The sequence below is a fragment of the Heterodontus francisci genome, chromosome 48 (assembly GCF_036365525.1).
Source record: "Heterodontus francisci isolate sHetFra1 chromosome 48, sHetFra1.hap1, whole genome shotgun sequence".
NCBI lineage: Eukaryota > Metazoa > Chordata > Chondrichthyes > Heterodontiformes > Heterodontidae > Heterodontus > Heterodontus francisci.
The window spans coordinates 1,160,660-1,182,966 of NC_090418.1; the positions used below are offsets into that span (position 1 = coordinate 1,160,660).

The 22,307-nt window shown below is 54.0% G+C and overlaps 2 protein-coding genes across 3 annotated transcripts in view; one reads left to right on the forward strand and one right to left on the reverse strand.

The window, feature by feature from the left end:
* Positions 1-614, reverse strand: part of LOC137357548 (F-box only protein 24-like) — a 43,613-nt gene extending 42,999 nt beyond the window's left edge. For both annotated transcript variants that reach the window (XM_068023962.1, XM_068023958.1), the window contains exon 1: positions 536-614. The gene's annotated coding sequence lies outside the window, so the exon portion shown is untranslated. The remainder of the gene's footprint in view (positions 1-535) is intronic.
* A 923-nt stretch (positions 615-1,537) lies between these two features.
* lrch4 (leucine-rich repeats and calponin homology (CH) domain containing 4) overlaps positions 1,538-22,307 on the forward strand; it is a 72,862-nt gene continuing 52,092 nt past the window's right edge. The window contains exon 1 of the mRNA XM_068023930.1: positions 1,538-1,832. Within this exon, the coding sequence (XP_067880031.1) occupies positions 1,655-1,832 (178 nt within the window). The 5' untranslated portion in view covers positions 1,538-1,654. The remainder of the gene's footprint in view (positions 1,833-22,307) is intronic.

Genomic DNA, 22,307 nt, shown 5'->3' on the forward strand with positions numbered 1-22,307 from the left:
GTTCCTGATCCTAAACACTCACTGAACCTGCCTCCACCGCACTCTCAGACAGTGCATTCCAGATCCTAAACACTCACTGAACCTGCCTCCACCACAATCTCAGGCAGTACATTCCAGATCCTAAACACTCACTGAACCTGCCTCCACCACACTCTCAGACAGTGTGTTCCAGATCCTAAACACACACTGAACCTGCCTCCACCACACTCTCAGACAGTGCATTCCAGATCCTAAACACTCACTGAACCTGCCTCCACCACACTCTCAGACAGTGTATTCCAGATCCTAAACACTCACTGAACCTGCCTCCACCACACTCTCAGACAGTGTATTCCAGATCCTAAACACTCACTGAACCTGCCTCCACCACACTCTCAGACAGTGTATTCCAGATCCTAAACACTCACTGAACCTGCCTCCACCACACTCTCAGACAGTGCATTCCAGATCCTAAACACACACTGAACCTGCCTCCACCACACTCTCAGACAGTGCATTCCAGATCCTAAACACTCACTGCATAAAAACGTTTTACCTCATCTTGCTGTTGCTTCTTTTGCCAATCGCTTTAAATCGGTGCCCTCTGGTTCTGGATCCTTCCACCAGTTTTTCCCCCATCTACTCTGTCCAGGCCCCTCATGATTTTGAGCACGTCAATCAAATCTCTTAATTTTCTCTTCTCCAAGGGGAACAGGCACAGCTTTCCCAATCTCACCACATAACTGAAGTTCCTCATCCCTGGAACCATTCATGTGAATCTTTTCCGCACCCTCCTGGGATCACAGTAGTGAAGGTTTTCCAGACACATCTGTTTGACATCCTTCCCATGAGCTGGGCACCATGTTCCAATGGCCAACAAGGCCAACATACTTCATCGGCCCAAATCATTGGGCCCTATGGAGCCAGTAATATGTTTTATCCTTCAGTCATTCACCATCTGCTTCTTCTTCATTGGCTGAGATCCTCACTCACAGCCCCCACCTTTTAATCAAAATACTGCTCCTCTTTCATTGGCTGACTCCCTCATTGGTCAGAAACTATTGCTTTCATGTCTCGATTCATTTACTGGGTGACATTGACGTCAAGTCCAAAACTTGCCGCCTTTTTTTTTCGGATGTCCCTCTCTCCTTGGGTTTTGGGATCAATGAGCTTCCCTCTTTCACTATTGGCCAGGATTCTTATCAATGAATAGTCCTGATTGGCTGGACTGGGTCTACTTCACCTGGGACAAAATAACTCTCCTCCTCTCATTGGCCAAGAGGGGCTGATTATTAATTCTTCCATTGGTCATTGATCCGGAATCCGCTATTCTCATAGGCCCAGTTCTCTGTCAATCATAGCCAGGCTGACCCCCCATTGGCCAATGTGTGTGCTAATTGGTCAAAACGGCTGTCAATCCAGTTGTCCCGCCTCCTCCAAGCAGCCAAACTTTGACGGGCCAAGAGTAGCCAATGAGGCAACGGGGGGGGGGGGGGGGGGTGTTCCAACAGCCAGGTTGTGATTGGCAGGTATGGCTGTCACTCAGGGCCGGAGCCCAGCCCCGCCCCGCCCCTGCTTTCCGCCGCGGATACAGAGTATCCCGGGTTTGTTACACAGTATCCCGGGTTTGTTACACAGTATCCCGGGCTGTGAAGTCAGCGCTGGACAGCGGCGAATGGCGACGGGAGACGAGCCTCAGCCTTCGGCCACGGCTGTGGCCAATCTGACCCGCAGTGTGGAGAAGGCGCTGGACGAGGCGGTGAATAGCGGCATCCTCAACCTGAGCAACAGGAAGCTGCGAGAGTTCCCCCGAGCAGCCAGTAACTATGACTTGTCCGATGTGATCCAAGCTGGTGAGTGAGGTGGAGAAATAGCCTGTGTCTGGATGGGGGGCAGGGGTCTGGGTGGGCAGCGGTCTGGGGGTATGGGTCTGGGGGGGGGTGGCAGAGGATGGGGGTAGGGGTCTGGGTGGGCAGCAGTCTGGGGGGGGCAGAGGTCTGGGGGTAGTGGTTTCGGGGGGGTGCAGGGGTCTGGGGGCATGGGTCTGGATGGGGGCCAGGGGTCTGGGGGGGTGCAGGGGTCTGGGTGGGCAGCGGTCTGGGGGTATGGGTCTGGGGGGGGGCAGAGGTCTGGGGGGGGCAGAGGTCTGAGGGTATGGGTCTGGGGGGGGGCAGAGGATGGGGGTAGGGGTCTGGGTGGGCAGCAGTCTGGGGGTATGGGTCTGGGTGGGCAGCAGTCTGGGGGGGGCAGAGGTCTGGGGGTAGTGGTTTCGGGGGGGTGCAGGGGTCTGGGGGCATGGGTCTGGATGGGGGCCAGGGGTCTGGGGGGGTGCAGGGGTCTGGGTGGGCAGCGGTCTGGGGGTATGGGTCTGGGGGGGGGTATGGGTCTGGGGGGGGCAGAGGTCTGGGGGTATGGGTCTGGGGGGGGCAGAGGTCTGGGGGTATGGGTCTGGGGGCGACAGAGGTCTGGGGGTATGGGTCTGGGGGGGTGGGCAGAGGTCTCGGAGTATGGGTCTGGGGGGGGCAGAGGTCTGTGGGTAGGGGTCTGGGGGGGCAGTGGTCTCGGGGTATGGGTCTGGGGAGGGTATGGGTCTGGGGGGGCAGTGGTCTGGTGGGGGCAGTGGTCTGGTGGGGGTAGGGGTCTGGGGGGGGGTAGGGGTCTGGGGAGGGTAGGGGTCTGGGGAGGGTATGGGTCTGGTGGGGGCAGTGGTCTGGTGGGGGTAGGGGTCTGGGGAGGGTAGGGGTCTGGGAGGGGTAGGGGTCTGGGGAGGGGTAGGGGTCTGGGGAGGGTAGGGGTCTGGGGAGGGTAGGGGTCTGGGGGGGGTATGGGTCTGGGGGGGCAGTGGTCTGGTGGGGGTAGGGGTCTGGGGGGGGTATGGGTCTGGGGGGGGGCAGAGGTCTGGGGGGGTATGGGTCTGGGGGGGGTATGGGTCTGGGGGGGCAGTGGTCTGGTGGGGGTAGGGGTCTGGGGGGGGTATGGGTCTGGGGGGGGTATGGGTCTGGGGGGGGTAGGGGTCTGGGGAGGGTAGGGGTCTGGGGGAGGGTAGGGGTCTGGGGGGGGTAGGGGTCTGGGGGGGGGTATGGGTCTGGGGGGGGCAGAGGTCTGGGGGGTATGGGTCTGGGGGGGGTAGGGGTCTGGGGAGGGTAGGGGTCTGGGGAGGGTAGGGGTCTGGGGGGGGTATGGGTCTGGGGGGGGGCAGAGGTCTGGGTGGGTATGGGTCTGGGGGGGTAGGGGTCTGGGGAGGGTAGGGGTCTGGGGGGGGTATGGGTCTGGGGGGGCAGCGGGTTACAGGGAGCTGGGAGGATGCTGACTGATTTGGGTGATTGATGTTTCTCAGTGTGACCAGCTGTAGCCAGCTCCTGACCATTGCCCACGCCTAGCACTGCTCTGGACCAGGGTAAATGTTGGTGGGTGTAGGCAGCCTTTGGGCAGCTCCTGGTTCCCAGGTTTGTTCTTTTTGTTGTCTACGTTCTGTAAACTTCCGCCCGTCCAAAACTCTACTGCCCCGTGTCCCAACTCGCACCAAGTCCTATTCACCCATCACCCACTCTGCTCGCTGACCTGCACTGGCTCCCAGTCCAACAATGGCTCAGTTTTAACATTCTCATCCTAGTGTTCGAATCCCACCCCGGTCTCTCCCCTCCCTATCTCTGTAACCTCTTCCAGCCCTCCGAGATCTCTGCCCTCCTCTAATTCTGGCCTCTTGCACATCCCCCAATTTTAATCAAAAACAAGAAATGCTGGAATCACTCAGCAGGTCTGGCAGCATCTGTGGAAAGAGAAGCAGAGTTAACGTTTCTGGTCAGTGACCCTTCTTCGGAACTGACTAATATTAGAAAAGTCACAGATTATAAACAAGTGAGGTGGGGGTTGGGCAAGAGATAACAAAGGAGAAGGTGCAGATTGGACCAGGCCACATAGCTGACCAAAAGGTCACGGAGCAAAGGAGAAAGCAATGAAGGTGAACAATTCACTGCCACTTCTCTTCCAGGAATGCCTACCTTGAAGAAGTTCTGCTCTTCTCTCCGACGGGATTTTTGTTTGTCTCTTTTACCTTGTTCACCTTCATTGCTTTCTCCTTTGCTCCGTGACCTTTTGGTCAGCTATGTGGCCTGGTCCAATCTGCACCTTCTCCTTTGTTATCTCTTGCCCAACCCCCACCTCACTTGTTTATAATCTGTGACTTTTCTAATATTTGTCAGTTCCGAAGAAGGGTCACTGACCCGAAACGTTAACTCTGCTTCTCTTTCCACAGATGCTGCCAGACCTACTGAGTGATTCCAGCATTTCTTGTTTTTGTTTCAGATTTCCAGCATCCGCAGTATTTTGCTTTTACCCCAATTTTAATCGCTCCACTATTGGCGGCCGTTCCTTCAGCTCCCTGCGCCCTAAGCTCTGAAATTTCCTCCCTAAATCTCTCTCTCCCTCCTTTTAGACACTCCGTAAAACCCACCTCTTTGACCGAGCTTTTGGTCACCAGCCCTGGTATCTCCTTATGTTGTTCAGGGTCAAATTTTAGTTTGATATTCACCCCTGTGAAGCCGCTTGGGATGTTTAACTGGGTTAAAGGCACTGTGAAAAGACAAATTGTTATGTAGTGCCAGTTTGACAGTGTGGAGCCAGACAGATTGTCAACCTCATCCACAGCCTTGGAACTCCAGACGAGCACAGAGCTTGGGATTATCCCACAGTTTCAGGAGGGATTTGCTGTGACAGTGATTCCATAGGCAGGACTGCATCCTGTAGATTGAAAATCTTGGGCCCAAGTGCAGGTAAATCTGATGGGCTGAATTCTTCCGTCATGCAGACACAGGATCTATTAACAATCATCGTAAGGGGGTGGGGGGGTGGGTAGAGTTACTTTCACTCTAGCTGATGGACCTTGAGGTGGGGTTGGGGCCTTGTCGACATTACTGGGAAGAGGATAATGAGTGAATTGTCAGGATCCCACCTTCTATTGTATGGAGCGAGGCACCTGGTACCTGTGGATCCAACAGGAGCTCAGACCCACAATCTCCTCCATGGAGCAGGATGACACTGTCTCCCTCGGGGACCGGGGAATGGCCCCTGTGTTTACATGTCAGCTGTAGCTCAAGGAAGCACACGTGTTTCCAAGGCAGAAGGCCATGTGTTCAAGATCCCCCTCCGGAGACGTGTGCACAAAATCCAGGCCGACATGTAGTGTGTAAAACGGCGCCGCACTGTCGGAGGGTCAGTGCCGAGGGGGCGCCGCGCTGTCGGAGGGTCAGTGCCGAGGGAGCACCGCGCTGTCGGAGGGTCAGTGCCGAGTGGGCGCCGCGCTGTCGGAGGGTCAGTGCCGAGTGGGCGCCGCGCTGTCGGAGGGTCAGTGCCGAGGGAGTGCCGCGCTGTCAGAGGGTCAGTGCCGAGGGGGCGCCGCACTGTCGGAGGGTCAGTGCCGAGGGGGCGCCGCGCTGTCGGAGGGTCAGTGCTGAGGGAGCACCGCGCTGTCGGAGGGTCAGTGCCGAGTGGGCGCCGCGCTGTCGGAGGATCAGTGCTGAGGGAGCACCGCGCTGTCGGAGGGTCAGTGCCGAGGGAGTGCCGCGCTGTCGGAGGGTCAGTGCCGAGGGAGTGCCGCGCTGTCGGAGGGTCAGTGCCGAGGGAGCGCCGCGCTGTCGGAGGGTCAGTGCCGAGGGAGCGCCGCGCTGTCGGAGGGTCAGTGCTGGGGGAGCGCCGCGCTGTCGGAGGGTCAGTGCTGGGGGAGCGCCGCGCTGTCGGAGGGTCGGTGCCAGGGGAGCGACGCGCTGTCGGAGGGTCAGTGCCGAGTGGGCGCCGCGCTGTCGGAGGGTCAGTGCCGAGGGAGCACCGCGCTGTCGGAGGGTCAGTGCCCAGGGAGCACCGCGCTGTCGGAGGGTCAGTGCTGAGGGAGCGCCGCGCTGTCGGAGGGTCAGTGCTGAGGGAGCACCGCGCTGTCGGAGGGTCAGTGCTGAGGGAGCACCGCGCTGTCGGAGGGTCAGTGCCGAGGGAGCACCGCGCTGTCGGAGGGTCAGTGCCGAGGGAGTGCCGCGCTGTCGGAGGGTCAGTGCCGAGGGGGCGCCGCGCTGTCGGAGGGTCAGTGCCGAGGGAGTGCCGCACTGTCGGAGGGTCAGTGCCCAGGGAGCGCCGCGCTGTCGGAGGGTCAGTGCCGAGGGGGCGCCGCGCTGTCGGAGGGTCAGTGCCGAGGGAGTGCCGCACTGTCGGAGGGTCAGTGCCGAGGGAGCGCCACGCTGTCGGAGGGTCAGTGCCGAGGGAGCGCCGCGCTGTCGGAGGGTCAGTGCCGAGGGAGCGCCGCGCTGTTGGAGGGTCGGTGCTGGGGGAGCGCCGCCCTGTTGGAGGGTCGGTGCTGGGGGAGCGCCGCCCTGTTGGAGGGTCAGTGCCGAGGGAGCGCCACGCTGTCAGAGGGTCAGTGCCGAGGGAGCGCCACGCTGTAGGAGGGTCAGTACTGACGGAACCTTAGGCCCACAGTTTCATGGGGACAGTGTAGAGGGAGATTTACTCTGTATCTAGCCCTGTGCTGTACCTGTCCTGGGAGTGTTTGATGGGGACAGTGTAGAGGGAGATTTACTCTATATCTAACCTGTGCTGTACCTGCCCTTTGGGGAAGGATCCAATGGCTGCTTTGCTCTGAAACTTAGGAATAATAAAGGAAAGAGCTGTAAAACCCCAATGCCCTTTACACAGAATCAACCCACTACCTTTCCTGCTCTCTGACCCTGGCTTTGCCTGTGAGCCACACCACCTCACCCTCCCTCTTGACATCTCTGAACCCTTTTGACCTGTAATGGACCTTTGACCCTGCTTACAGTGCCCAACTCGGTCCCTTATTTAACAACCCGAGTGCAAACTTCAGCCTAAACGGTTCTAGTTTTGAAGTTTTGCCGTGAGAATTGACTCTTTCATTATATTGACTGCCTCACTTTGATTCTCTTGGACTCTGTACTTTTAAAGATATTCAGTCTCGAACTGTGGACGCTTTTGTCAAAGATATCATTTATTGACCCTCGCTGGTCTCCCTGGTTGGCAGTTTGATCCAACTGAGTGACTTGCTAACGGCCAATCATGGTGCTGTGGGTCTGGAGTCACATATAGGCCAGACTGGGTAAGGACAGCAGGCTTCCTTCCCCAAGAACAGTTGGGTTTTTTAACAACAATCCAACAGTCCCATGGTCACTGACTGATATTAGCTTTTTATTTCATGTTGTATTTTTAAACAATTCAAATTCTCAGTTGCGATCAGATTTATACTGTTCCCCTCTTCCCCCGCTCCCCCTCTTCCCCCGCTCCCCCTCTTCCCCCGCTCCCCCACTCTCCCTCTTTCCCCGCGTCTCGCACTGTTTTTTTCCCCCTCCCCATCTCTCTACGCCCCACCGTTCCTGTCTCTCGTGCTCTGCTTAGTTGCAGATAGTGTTTTCCTGAAGCTGATCTCTGGTTCAGTTTGTGCAGGGAGTAGAGACTGAGAGAGACGCCCACACACAGCCTGGGTCTCAAGCTGACCTTCCTGCCAAGGCTGAGTATCAGTAACCTCTCGTGCAACCCCCAACCCTGCTCTCATGCAGCATTTAAAGAGAGCCTTAAAGGAGCAAAGGGAGGTCGAGAGGCAGAGAGGTTTAGGGAGGGAATTCCAGAGCTTAGGGTCCAGGCAGCCGCAGGCACGGCTGCCATTGGTGGGGGCGATGAAAACTGTGCTCACTCTCGCTCTCTGTTATTGCAAGGTTGTTTGTGACCTGTTTCGGGGGCTGCACAAGAGTGACATCGCCCTGTGCAAGCTTCTGTTGGTTGCAGTTGATGTGGGGTATTGGGAGATGGGATCACACTGTGCACGGTGAGCGTTGCTGAACTCTGAGGCTGAAAACCAGCAAGCAGGGGATCTCTTAAACTCTTTCAGGCATTGCCAGTGGCCAGGCCTTCGACAGGACAGATCTGGAAGAATGTTACATACGAATTAGGAGCAGGAGTTGGCCATTCGGCCCCTCTAGCCTGCTCCTCCATTCTATAAGATCATGGCTGATCTGTTTGTGAACTCAACTCCACTTTCCTGCCTACCCCGATACTCTTTGACTCCTTTGTTTGTCAAGAATCTGTCTACCTCTGCCTTAAAAGCATTCAATGACCCTGTCTCCACCATTCTCCAGGGAAGAACGTTCCGCAGACTCACGATCCTCTGAGAGAAAAAAAAATTCTCCTCATCTCTGTCTTAAATGGGCAACCCCTTATTTTTAAACAGTGACCCCTAGTTCTAGATTCTCCCACAAGGGGAAACATCCTTTCAACAAGTACCCTGTCAAGTCCCCTCAGGATCTTTATATGTTTCAATAAGATCACCTCTCATCCTTCTAAACTCCGATGAATACAGACCCAATCTGTCCAACCTTTCCTCATAAGATAACCCTCTCATCCCAGGAATCAGTCAAATGAACCTTCCCCGAGCTGCTTCCAATGCAATGATATCCTTTCCTAAGTAAGGAGACCAAAACTGTACATAATATGCTAGATGTGGTCTCACCAATGCCCTGTACAACTGTAGCAAAACATTTCTGCATTTATATTTCATTCTCCTTGTAATAAACGACAAAATTGCATTTGCCTTCTTACTGGAGTGGCCTTGTGTAAGGCTTTGTGTAAGGCCTGTGCCAAGGGACCGGGTCTGGTGTGAGGGAGAAAGAGAGTCTATGTGGAGCAAAGATTACGCATTAATCAGCAACTACCTTGAGATACGGGACCGCGTCCAAGGCCGTTTTAGAGGGAATCTCACTGCCGGCTGGGAATCTGAAGCATTTGTGTACCATTATCACCTTATTGTGGTTCTCATGGCCCAGCTCCTTCAATTGGGAGTTTGGCCAATGGAGCAGATTGGCTGTGTCTGCTGCCTCGGTGAATGAATGCATCATCTCGTGTGGAACAGAGTCTCACAGACCAGGAATGCCCAGTTTCCCAAAGCAGGACTGTTTCCAGGTTCCTGCTCCTGATCACTGTCCAGTGACCCCTGGGTTAGAGAGAGCGAGGAAATCAGCCAGGGTTCCTGCTCCTGATCACTGTCCAGTGACCCCTGAGTTAGAGAGAGAGGGGGAAATCAGCCAGGGTTCCTGCTCCTGATCACTGTCCAGTGACCCCTGAGTTAGAGAGAGAGGGGGAAATCAGCCAGGGTTCCTGCTCCTGATCACTGTCCAGTGACCCTTGGGTTCGAGAGAGAGGGGGAAATCAGCCAGGGTTCCCGCTCCTGATCACTGTCCAGTGACCCCTGGGTTAGAAGTGGAGATGTTCGCTGCTGATTGCATAGCGTTCAGTTCCTTTCCCAACTCCTGAGATACTGAAGCAGTCTGTGCCTGCATGCAGCAAGACCTGGGCTACCTTCAGGCTCGATGTGATAAATAGCAAGAACTGTTTGCCTAACACAAGTGCCAGACAGTGACCATCCCCTACAAGACAGAATCTAACCAACTCCCCATTACATTCAATTACGATTGCTGAATCCCCCACTATCAACATCCTGGGGGTTTCCATTACCAGAAACTGAACTGGAGCAGCTACATAAATACAAGAGCAAGTCAGAGCTTAGGAATTCTGAGACAAGTAACCCACCTTCTGACTCCACAAATCCTGTCCACCATCTACAAGGCACAAGTCAGGAGTGTGATGGAATACTCTCCACTTGCCTGGATGATTGCAGCTCCAACAACACTCAAGAAGATTGACACCATCCAGGACAAAGCAGCCCGCCTGATTGGCACCCCATCTACAAACATTCACTCCCTCCACCACCGACGCACAGTGGCAGCAGTGTGTACCATCTACAAGATGCACTGCAGCAACTCACCAAGGCTCCTTCAACAGCACCTTCCAAACCCACGACCTCTACCAACTAGAAGGACAAGGGCAGCAAATACATGGGAACACCACCACCTGCAAGTTCCCCTCCAAATCACACACCATCCTGACTTGGAACTATATCGCCGTTCCTTCACTGTCGCTGGGTCAGAATGCTGGAACTCCCTTCCTAACAGCACTGTGGGTGTACCTACCTCACATGGACTGGAGCACGTTGAGGTTTTTAGTATTTTGGAAGGAATTAATAGGGTGGATAGAAAAAAATTTCTTCTGGTCGTGGAGTCTAAGAACATAAGAAATAGGAGCAGGAGTAGGCCATTCGGCCCCTAGATCCTGCTCTGTCATTTAATAAGATCATGACTGATCTGATGCGTGTGGCCTTAACTCCACTTTTCCTGCCTGTCCCCCATAACCTTCAGCTCCCTTATCGATCAAAAATCTGTCTAACTCGGCCCTGGATATATTCAATGACCCAGCCTCCACTACTCTCTGGGGAAGAGAACTCCAAAGATAACAACCCTCTGAGAGAAGAAATTCCTCCTCATCTGCATATTAAAAGGGAAATCCCTTATTTTGAAACTGTGCCTCCTCGTTCTAGCTTCCCCCATGAGGGGGAACATCCTCTCAGCATCTACCCTGTCAAACCCCCCCTCACGAATCTTTTATGTTTGAACTCCAATGAGTGTAGGCCCAACCTGCTAAACCATTCCTCATCAGACAACCTTCATCCCAGGAATCAGCCCAGTGAACCTTCTCTGCCCTGCTTCCACTGCAAGTGTATTCCTCCTTATATAAGGAGACCAGAACTGTACGCAGTACTGTCGGTCTCACCAGTGCCCTGTACATTTGTAGCAAGACTTCTCTACATTTATACTCGTCCCCCTTGCAATAAAGGCCAACGTTCCAGTTGCTTTCCTAATTACTTGCTGTACCTGCATGCTAACCTCTTGTGTTTCATATATGAGGGCATCCCAGATCCCTCTGTACTGCAGCATTCTACAGTCTCTCTCCATTTAAACAATATTCTGCTTTTCTATTCTTCCTGCCAAAGTGGACAACCTCACATTTTCCCACATTGTTCTCCTTCTGCCATATTTGTGCGCACTCATGTAACCTATCTATATCCCTTTTTAGACATTTTGTGTCAGGGACAAGGAGACATAAATTTATAATCACAGTCAGGCCAATGTGAGGAAGGATTGGACTTTCCGACAGATGCATGTGGTTGACTGGGTTAAAACAGTGCTTTGCACTTTGAACTGCCCCCATCTCTCTTTTCTCCCCTCCCACCTCTTTTCCACCCCCCCCCCCCCCTCCCACCACCCCATCTCCTGTTGTGTGCCCCCTTTTGTCATACATTGCACATCCTGAGGCAAACAGTCGGGTTGTTTGTGCCACGGGCAGGGTGACACTGAGCTCAGTCTGTATCAGGCAAAACCACATCCTGTGAAAACAGCAGCGGAAATGTGTGAATGTGTCAGTCGGGCAGAGGGTTTGCACTGAGCCTTGCTCATGCTGCCTGAGGCATCTCACTCTTACAGTCCTGCAGAGCTGCTCTCAGGTGTCCTGTTGGCGTTGGTTTGGTGGTTGTGTGGGCCGTGTATTTAAGTACCCGGCTCAGTTTAACCCTAACCGGACATCAGCTGGTCTCAGTGACTCCCCCAGCTCGCCTCAGATGGTGCTGAAATGGTCACTGTCACACGCCCTCCCATTGCCAGGCTCAGTCACTGTCACACTGCTACCCTGGAGCCTACAGGGGCTGTGGGAGGGGATTAAATGTGTGGGTAGAGTCAGTGATAGGGGAGATTGGACAGGGGCTGTGGGGGATAGTGGATAATGGGCCAAATGGCCATTTCTGATTCCCTGCTTTACATTTTGACCATTCCTTTGAAGCTTTCATGTTATGAATTCATTTCCTGTTCTATTCTGACCACATGTGCAACTGTGAATATTTTTCGTTATGAAAAAGTATTAATTTCCAGTTAGTGCCATTTTCTGATTTCTGAGCTTTGTTGCTGCCTTGTTTGATCTCTGAGCTCCCAGACGCCTGAACAGCCACACTGCCCATTCTCCAGCCAGTCAGAATGCAGCAGACTTTAGAGGCATTCAGTCCTGTGTGCCTATGTGCAAGGTGTGAGTTTGTGTTGCTTCTCCCTGGCACTGGGTGGGTCATTTCTGGCACTGGTGTGGCTTTGTAGGCACTCGGGCTAGAGGCTGTCACCTTCCAGCTCCAATCTCAGTCAGGTGGTGATCGAGGAGAATCCCAGAGCCCTCCCCACCAACCGGCTCCTCAAGCTTTGCAAATCCCCACTCCCCCTCACTCACTGCACTTCTGAGCCCAGTCAAATTTTTCATTACACCCCAACCCTCTTCTCTGTCCTCAAGTTCCCTGCCAGTGGGCAGCTACAACATGTGGAGCCAGGGAGAGTCGGGGCCCGGGGAGCCTGGACCTGAGTAACTCGGGTTGGTTCTCTCTTGTGTCTAACTGGTGCAGTGAGAAGTGTTGCTGCAAGTTCCTCTTCCTGTAACAGTCAGTGGTCTCTTCACATCCTTCCTCATAGAGCACACCCGGTCCTGATCCAATCAAAACCCGTTAGAGCTGCCCTCAGAGCCCAGCGTTTCATTGCTGCATCAGTGGTTTGAAGTTGAAAACCACTGCTGCAATTGATAGGCCTGTCTTTACAGAGATTTGCCAGTCTGTTATTTCCAGCTGTAAACAGTTTCTGACAAATGTTATGGTTCCAGAAGACCATGTGGTGACACCCGGGTTAGAGCTGGTGTCGTCAGAGTTTGATGATCATTTGGAGGGAGAGTTCCTTGTTTTCAAATCCCTCCTTGGTCTCTCCCCTCCCTCTCTCTCTCTGTAACCTCCTCCAGCCCCACTACCCTCCTAGATATCTGCCCTCCTCCAATTCTGGCCTCTTAATCATCCCCTGATTTTCACCGCTCCACCATTGGCGGCTGTGCCTTCAGCTGTCTGGGGACATCAGCTCCAGAATTTTTTCTCTCTTTTTCTTTCTCTCCCCCTGCCCCTCTTCCTTTAAGACGCTCCTGTGAAAACCTAGCTCTTTGACTGAGCTTTTAGTCGTCTGTCCTAATATCTCCTCTTGTGACCACAGTGTCAGATTCAGTTTGATAATCGCTCCTGTGAAAACCCTTGGGATGTGTTGCTACTTTACAGGCACTATGGAAATGTTGGCTGTGGTTCAACACAAATATCTGATGAGTTGAGGTGAAATCCCTTGGGTTGTTTGAAATAATTCTTTGTACTTTTCGCAGTTAGTGGCAAGGCGGTGTAGAGCTTAACCTGATTACAGTGCGTAGCTTCAGATTGTCCGACACTGGTTAACATTGACCCCGGATGGATTTTGTATTCCCTGTCTCTGTAAGGGTGCTGTCCCAGGATCCCCGCCTGATTATAGGGAAGCCCTGCTCCTTGTGGCCATGCGGGTCAGTGGAGCTGTGCTCCTTGTGTGATCGCACAACAGCTGGGGGCTGGATGTTCGTCCAGCGTTACTGCAAGCTGCAAATTATTTCTGCTAGTTCAGTAACCCTGGTTTTCATTCTTTCATTGCTCTGTGTGGGTTGTAGTCTGGCTGCCAAGTCTTAATAGAAATAATGAAACAAGGTAAATTCTGCACACACTACAGGATTTTCAAACTCTTGAACTGGGCAGCATTACTGGGATTAGCTTAACCCTGTGGTAAGGATTTTAATGGGCCCACTTGTGTATCTCCGACACCTCTGTGTGCAATGAATGCATCGTGCAGTGACTACTGTTATGTGGGTGAATGGAGTAACCTTTCTGAAGCAGAAAAGTCAATGATCAGATAATCTGATGATCTATTTATTGATGCTGTTTGAGAAACAAATATTGGTGCAGGACAATGAAGAGAACTCCGCGTATAGCAGTCCTGAATGATAGAATGATGCAGCACAGAAGGACATTGTGCTTGTGCTGGCTTTTTGGTCGAGCCTTCCAATTAGCCGCACTAGACTGAGGATTTGAGCATTGGCCATTGTGCAACAACGGAGCAGGTTATTAGCCAGGATAATGAGTGTCTCTGTATAATTAGTCCTCAATCTTTAAGGCCACTCTTTCTCATCAGCCTCTCTGCCGGCTTTTAATATTAACTTTATTGATGCTGGATTATTTTGTTTAACATCATTTGATTTGATTTTAAAGAATGTGAGGATCTCACTAGGACCTCAATGAGAAACAGGATCTTGACAAGTCCCAGGGGCTACTTTGATCTTCTAACTGAGAAAAAGTCACCCGAAGCTTTGCTGCTCAGCAATAGAATAAGGGAGGAAAGAGTTGACCTGCCCAACGCTGGCCTGAACTTTTAGAGGAACCAAAAGAAAAGTCATAGTGACGGTGGGTTCTTTTACATCCACGTTACTATCTCATCTGAAAGTTGGCTCCTCTGACAGTGCGGCGCTCCCTCGGCGTTGCTCCTCTGACAGTGCGGCGCTCCCTCGGCGTTGCTCCTCTGACAGTGCGGCGCTCCCTCGGCGTTGCTCCTCTGACAGTGCGGCGCTCCCTCGGCGTTGCTCCTCTGACAGTGCGGCGCTCCCTCGGCGTTGCTCCTCTGACAGTGCGGCGCTCCCTCGGCGTTGCTCCTCTGACAGTGCGGCGCTCCCTCGGCGCTGCCTCTCAATCCTCTCCCTCTACCGATACCCACAACCATGACTGTGAACCCTGACCCTTCGCCCTGGGGACGGATGATGCCTGTAGTTGTGACTCAACCTGGCACAGACAGTGCTCTGGCTCTGTGCCCCTGCTGGTCTCGGAATGAGTCCGTGTCCAATCTGGGAATTCCAGGGTTGGTAGCACATCTGTTTGGATTGGGGTCAAGTGTTGCCATTTTCTGTCTGTCTCAGTGAGTAATCCGACACAACAGGACAGGTTGAGAAGACTGTTAAGCAAGAATTGGGAATCCTGGGCTGTATGAAAAGCAGCATGGGGTACAAAAACGAGGAATTTACACAAAACCCTTTCTAAAACACTGCTGAGGCCCCAGCTGGAGTATTCTGTTCAATTCTGGGCACTGCACTTTGGGAAGAATGTCAAGGCCTGGGAGAGGGTACGGAGGAAATTTACTAGAATGGTCCCAGGGATGAGGGACTTCAGTTAATGTGGAGAGACTGGAGAAGCTGTGGGCGGCGCAGTGGTTAACACCGCAGCCTCACAGCTCCAGCGACCCAGGTTCAGTTCTGGGTACTGTCTGTGCGGCGTTTGCAAGTTCTCCCTGTGACTGCGTGGGTTTCCTCCGGGTACTCCGGTTTCCTCCCACAGCCAAAGACTTGTGTGTTGATAGGTAAATTGGTAATTGTAAATTGCCCCTAGTATAGGTAGGTGGTAGGAGAATTGAGGGAAGGTGGGGATGTGGTAGGGGATATGGGATTAATGTAGGATTAGTATAAATGGGTGATTGATGGTGGGCCGAAGGGCCTGTTTCAGTGCTGTATCTCTCTATGACTCTAAGCTGGGATTGCTCTCCTTGGAGCAGAGAAGGTTACGGGAGATTTAATAGAGCTGTTCAAAATTATGAGGAGTTTTGATAGAGTAAATAAGGAGAAACTGATTCCAGTAACAGGAAGGTCAGTAACCAGAGGGACACAGATTGAAGATAATCAGTAAAAGACCCAGAGGGGGAGATGAGGAGAATGTTTTTTACACAGTGAGTTGTTGTGATCTGGAACGCGCTGCCTGAAAGGGCAGTGGAAGCAGATTCAATAGTAACGTTCAAAAGGGAATTGGATAAATAGTGGAAAAGAGCAGGGGAGAGTGGGTCTAATTGGATAGCTCTTTCAAAGAGCCAGCACAGACAGGATGGGCTGAATAGTCCTCTTTGAGGCTATGAATTTGAATGGTCTGACTCTGCCGAGCGATTGATCTAACTTGGCTGGTGTTCCAGTGTCTTTTTCCCAGGATAGTCGAACAGCTGATGTTATCTGTAGCACCGAGAGTGTACACAGTGCTCAGAATAGTCCCTCACATGTTCATAACTAAATGGTGTGTGAAATTGATTCTGGTTCAGCCAGCTCTCACTCTGATACAATACATACTCACTGCTTTAGAATTAACCCTGTAATAAGCTGCTGGCTCAGAGAGCGGGGTTTCCAGTGTGGGAGAATGACTGAGATAGGCTCTGCTTGTAACTGTCCCGCCCGATGTGGTACTGAGAACCCCACAGAGCAGGAAGAGCCCAGGCCTGTGCTCATCAGCTGATCTGACTCACACAGCAGTCTGGATAACAAGTGCCTTATGTTACACGGAGAGGGAGATGGGGAGAGCGTGAGTGTGTTAGTGAGTGAGAGAGATGAAAGTAGGGCGAGAGACAGCATGTATGAGAGGCATTTGGACGGGTGGAGGGTGCGAGGGAGGCATTTGGACAGGTGGAGGAAGTCAGATGGTCGGAGGGTGTGAGGGAGAGGGAGGGAGGCTGGGTGTGTGTGTGTGAGTGAACCCTCTGCCCGGAGACACGGAGCACCTGCTGATTTCTGTTCCTAAGGAATGGCAGGGATTTCAATTTCTATCGAGTGCCACTTGCTCTGGAACGTGAACCATGCAATCCTGCATTAGCAAAGCTGCCCCCCCTCGCAACCCCCGCCCCCAGAAAACCTAGGTGGTACCTCCGCCCTCCCCCAGCACTGAGCCTGCCAATGGAGCAGCTGGCTTTTAACCACAGGCTGGAGACGAGCCTCATCGCAAAGAGAATCAAATAAATACTGAGGGTTATCGATGGCTTTCACATTCCAAGTAGGTTTTTGCCTTTCCCATCCCATTAGGATGTTACTGTTTAAACTTGACCCAGAATGAAGTTACCTCTGCTTCGCACTGGCACTGCACGGATCCCATTCTCAGCACTTGAACAACTGTCACACACACACTCACCTGCCCTGCCTCAATCAGCTGCCCTCTCACCTCTGAGTCAAACGTCATGGGTTCGAATCCCACGCCAGAGACTTGAGTACAAAATCCAGGCTGACACTCCCAGTGCAGTCCTGCAGGAGGGCCGCACTGTCGGAGGGTCAGTACTGAGGGAGTGCCGCACTGTCAGAGGGTCAGTACTGAGGGAGCGCCGCACTGTCGGAGGGTCAGTACTGAGGGAGTGCCGCACTGTCGGAGGGTCAGTACTGAGGGAGTGTTGCACTGTCGGAGGGTCAGTACTGAGGGAGTGCTGCACTGTCGGAGGGTCAGTAATGAGGGACTGCTGCACTGTCGGAGGGTCAGTACTGAGGGAGCACTGCACTGTCGGAGGGTCAGTACTGAGGGAGCGCCGCGCTGTCGGAGGGTCAGTACTGAGGGAGTGCCGCACTGTCGGAGGGTCAGTACTGAGGGAGTGTTGCACTGTTGGAAGGTCAGTACTGAGGGAGTGTTGCACTGTCGGAGGGTCAGTACTGAGGGAGTGCCGCACTGTCGGAGGGTCAGTACTGAGGGAGTGCCGCACTGTCGGAGGGTCAGTACTGAGGGAGTGCCGCACTGTCGGAGGGTCAGTACTGAGGGAGTGCCGCACTGTCGGAGGGTCAGTACTGAGGGAGTGCCGCACTGTCGGAGGGTCAGTACTGAGGGAGTGCCGCACTGTTGGAGGGTCAGTACTGAGGGAGTGCCGCACTGTCGGAGGGTCAGTACTGAGGGAGTGCCGCACTGTCGGAGGGTCAGTACTGAGGGAGTGCCGCACTGTCGGAGGGTCAGTACTGAGGGAGTGCCGCACTGTCGGAGGGTCAGTACTGAGGGAGTGTTGCACTGTTGGAAGGTCAGTACTGAGGGAGTGTTGCACTGTCGGAGGGTCAGTACTGAGGGAGTGCCGCACTGTCGGAGGGTCAGTACTGAGGGAGTGCCGCACTGTCGGAGGGTCAGTACTGAGGGAGTGCCGCACTGTCGGAGGGTCAGTACTGAGGGAGTGCCGCACTGTCGGAGGGTCAGTACTGAGGGAGTGTTGCACTGTTGGAAGGTCAGTACTGAGGGAGTGCCGCACTGTTGGAGGGTCAGTACTGAGGGAGTGTTGCACTGTCGGAGGGTCAGTACTGAGGGAGCGCCGCGCTGTCGGAGGGTCAGTACTGAGGGAGTGTTGCACTGTCGGAGGGTCAGTACTGAGGGAATGTTGCACTGTCGGAGGGTCAGTACTGAGGGAGCGCCGCGCTGTCGGAGGGTCAGTACTGAGGGAGTGTTGCACTGTCGGAGGGTCAGTACTGAGGGAGTGTTGCACTGTCGGAGGGTCAGTACTGAGGGAGCGCCGCGCTGTCGGTCGGTCAGTACTGAGGGAGTGTTGCACTGTTGGAAGGTCAGTACTGAGGGAGCGCCGCGCTGTCGGTCGGTCAGTACTGAGGGAGTGTTGCACTGTCGGAGGGTCAGTACTGAGGGAGTGTTGCACTGTCGGAGGGTCAGTACTGAGGGAGCGCTGCGCTGTCGGTCGGCCAGTACTGAGGGAGTGCTGCACTGTCGGAGGGTCAGTCTTTTGGATGAGATATTAAGTTGAGGCCCTCTTTGCTCCTCAGGTGGGTGTAAAGGATCCCATGGCAACACTTGGAAGAAGAGCAGGGGGGAGTTCTCCCCAGTCTCCCGGGGCCAATATTTATCCCTCAACCAACATCACTAAAAATAGATGAGCTGGTCATTATCACAGTGTTGTTTGTGGGATCTTGCTGTGCAGAAATTGGCAGCTGTGTCCCGTACGTTACAACAGTGACTACACTGCACTTCAAAATCTACCTCATTGATTGTGAAGTGCTTTTGAGACCATCCTGAGGAAGTGGGGGGCTTGAGGGAGGGAGTGAGTGAGGTTGGATTCAGCTGTGGGGTTGGATATATCTGTGTGAGCATTGGAAGAGCAGGATAGAAAACGTTGTAGGGAGGAGGGGAGGCCGAGGGGAGGGGAGGCTGTGTACTGTGTTAATTGTGGGTGTCTGAGCTGGGTTTGTGATGACAATCAGACTGTGTTTCTCATCCAGAGCGGCCGGCCTGCTGGGAATGCTGGTCCAGCGAGCGGCCGGCCTGCTGGGAATGCTGGTCCAGCGAGCGGCCGGCCTGCTGGGAATGCTGGTCCAGCGAGCGGCCGGCCTGCTGGGAATGCTGGTCCAGCGAGCGGCCGGCCTGCTGGGAATGCTGGTCCAGCGAGCGAGCGGCCGGCCTGCTGGGAATGCTGGTCCAGCGAGCGGCCGGCCTGCTGGGAATGCTGGTCCAGCGAGCGGCCGGCCTGCTGGGAATGCTGGTCCAGCGAGCGGCCGGCCTGCTGGGAATGCTGGAGGCGTTTGTGAGTCAATGTCAGTGACTCTGCATAGCTGACTTCCGCCGTCCCCTTCGCTCCCCGGTGCGGACCCCCTGCCCGGTGCAGACCCCGCCAGCGAAGCCGCTCCCCGGGCAGCTCTGCCACTGTTAAATGGCCACTGTTGGTGGGATATTGAAGCAATGGGGCCATCGCCTGTCCTCACCTATCCGTGTGTATATGTAGGTGCAGGGCAGGCAGAAAGGCCTTGCAGTGTCCAAAGTGCCCGGCGGCTTCTGCGGACCATTTGAGAAAGGGAGTCAATATTGCACTGTGTGTACACAGCCAGTCCACTCACTGACCCTCGCTATCTGAGGTTGCCCTGCACCTCGAGCGAGCAGCTGAGTGGTCATTTGCCAACAGCTGGAACAGCTACTGTGTGTGTCCAGGCCGTGTGCTGCATTTTAAATGATGTCACTTGAATAACATTTGCACTGGTCGTGAATGGAAGCAGTGAGTGAGGTTCCAAGGCCCGAGGGGAGGTGTCTGCTGATGTGCACAGGGGTTGTGGAATAATTGCAGTTTTGGGCTGAACGTCCCGGAGTGTTCACACTTGTCCCGAGACTCAGAGGACAGGGATATGTGTGTGAGATTGCACAATCGTGCAGTGCAGAGGTTGCAGTGAATTTCACAGAAGGCAGTGATATAATTGTGAGATAATTGTCTCGATTCATGCAGGGGTTAATATATTTGCTGTAACCCAGAGCCCCTGTAATCCCTCACACCATCCTGGAGATGCTGACTCGCAGATCACCGACCCCCCCCCCCCCCCCCCCCACCCCCCCCCCCCACTCTTCAGGTAGCCCCACATTTGGATCCATCACATTGGATCCTGATCACAGCCCTCAGCTTATACTAAACACCAGCATCCAGCCCAGAGAATGCTCAAACCCCCGGGAATGCACTCGCCTGTGATTAGCTAACTCACTGCAGCTTCTGATGGAGGGTCACTGACCTGAAACGTTAACTCTGCTTCTCTCTCCACAGATGCTGTCAGACCTGCTGAGTATTTCCAGCATTTCTTGTGTTTATTTCAGATTTCCAGCATGTGCAGTCTTTTCACTGCAGACTGTTGATGGGCACGCTGGTTAGCTGTGACTCCGTGCGTAACGCTCTCGCCCCTCACTCTGAAGGTCCTGGGTTCAAATACCACTCCAGGGACCTGAGCACAAAATCCAGGCTGACACTCCCAGGGTCAGTTCTGAGGGAGTGCTGCACTGTTGGAGGGTCAGTTCTGAGGTGAGCGCTGCACTGTCGGAGGGTCAGTTCTGAGGGAGTGCTGCACTGTCGGAGGGTCAGTACTGAGGGAGTGCTGCACTGTCGGAGGGTCAGTACTGAGGGAGTGCTGCACTGTCGGAGGGTCAGTACTGAGGGAGTGCTGCACTGTCGGAGGGGTCAGTACTGAGGGAGTGCTGCCACTGTCGGAGGGTCAGTACTGAGGGGAGTGCTGCACTGTCGGAGGGTCAGTACTGAGGGGAGTGCTGCACTGTCGGAGGGTCAGTACTGAGGGAGTGCTGCACTGTCGGAGGGTCAGTACTGAGGGAGTAGTGCTGCTGCACTGTCGGAGGGGTCAGTACTGAGGGAGTGCTGCACTGTCGGAGGGTCAGTACTGAGGGAGTGCTGCACTGTCGGAGGGTCAGTACTGAGGGAGTGCTGCACTGTCGGAGGGTCAGTACTGAGGGAGTGCTGCACTGTCGGAGGGTCAGTACTTGAGGGAGTGCTTGCACTGTCGGAAGGGTCAGTACTGAGGGAGTGCTGCACTGTCGGAGGGTCAGTACTGAGGGAGTGCTGCACTGTCGGAGGGTCAGTACTGAGGAGGAGTGCTTGCACTGTCGGAGGGTCAGTACTCTGGGAGTGCTGCACTGTCGGAGGGTCAGTACTCTGGGAGTGCTGCACTGTCGGAGGGTCAGTACTCTGGGAGTGCTGCACTGTCGGAGGGTCAGTACTCTGGGAGTGCTGCACTGTCGGAGGGTCAGTACTCTGGGAGTGCTGCACTGTCGGAGGGTCAGTACTCTGGGAGTGCTGCACTGTCGGAGGGTCAGTACTCTGGGAGTGCTGCACTGTCGGAGGGTCAGTACTCTGGGAGTGCTGCACTGTCGGAGGGTCAGTACTCTGGGAGTGCTGCACTGTCGGAGGGTCAGTACTCTGGGAGTGCTGCACTGTCGGAGAGGTCAGTACTCTGGGAGTGTGCTGCACTGTCGGAGGGTCAGTACTCTGGAGTGCTGCACTGTCGGAGGGGTCAGTACTCTGGGAGTGCTGCACTGTCGGAGGGTCAGTACTGAGGGAGTGCTGCACATTGTCGGAGGGTCAGTACTCTGGGAAGTGCTGCACTGTCGGAGGGTCAGTACTGAGGGATTGTGCTGCACTGTCGGAGGGTCAGTACTGAGGGAGTGCTGCACTGTCGGAGGGTCAGTACTCTGGGAGTGCTGCACTAGTGGAGGTTGTGAAAGGCGCTATAGAAATGTAAGTTCTTTCTCTGTTGCTGGGATCAGCTTTCTCAGTGGATGGGAGCTGGCAGTCTCTGTCGCTCGAACTTGCTTCTCCCCCATTGGGTGAGGTGACTGATATCCTGTTCCCTGGATCATGTGGGGAGCTGGGTTTAAAAACAATCCACATCATTCGACACTTCCTGTTATTGGGCCTTTTTTCCTCTGGTCCAGTCCAAAATATTCCATTTGTTTTTTGTCCTTCAGTTAAAGACACAAGGACAAAAATAAATGTTTTTGTGTGTTTAATTATGAAATGAGAGGTTTTAAGTGAGAGAGGCCACAGAACCTCCCAGACAGTAAGAGAGAGGCACAATTGAGACCTGTGCTCACTCACCCAGTTATAAAACCACAGCTTCCCTCTGGTACCTGATCACCAACAATGGCCAAAATCGCGCTCGCGTGCTCTCTCTCTCTCTCTCTCTCTCTGTCTCTGTCTCTCTCTCTCTCTCTCTCTGTCTCTGTCTCTCTCTGTCTCTCTCTTGTCTCTCTCTGTCTCTCTCTGTCTCTCTCTTCTCTCTCTCTCTCTCTCTCTCTCTCTGTCTCTCTGTCTCTCTGTCTCTCTCTCTCTCTCTCTCTCTCTCTGTCTCTCTGTCTCTCTGTCCTCTCTGTCTCTCTGTCTCTCTCTCTCTCTCTCTCTCTCTCTCTCTCTCTCTCTGTCTCTCTGTCTCTCTGTCTCTCTGTCTCTCTGTCTCTCTGTCTCTCTCTGTCTCTCTCTGTCTCTCTCTGTCTCTCTCTGTCTCTCTCT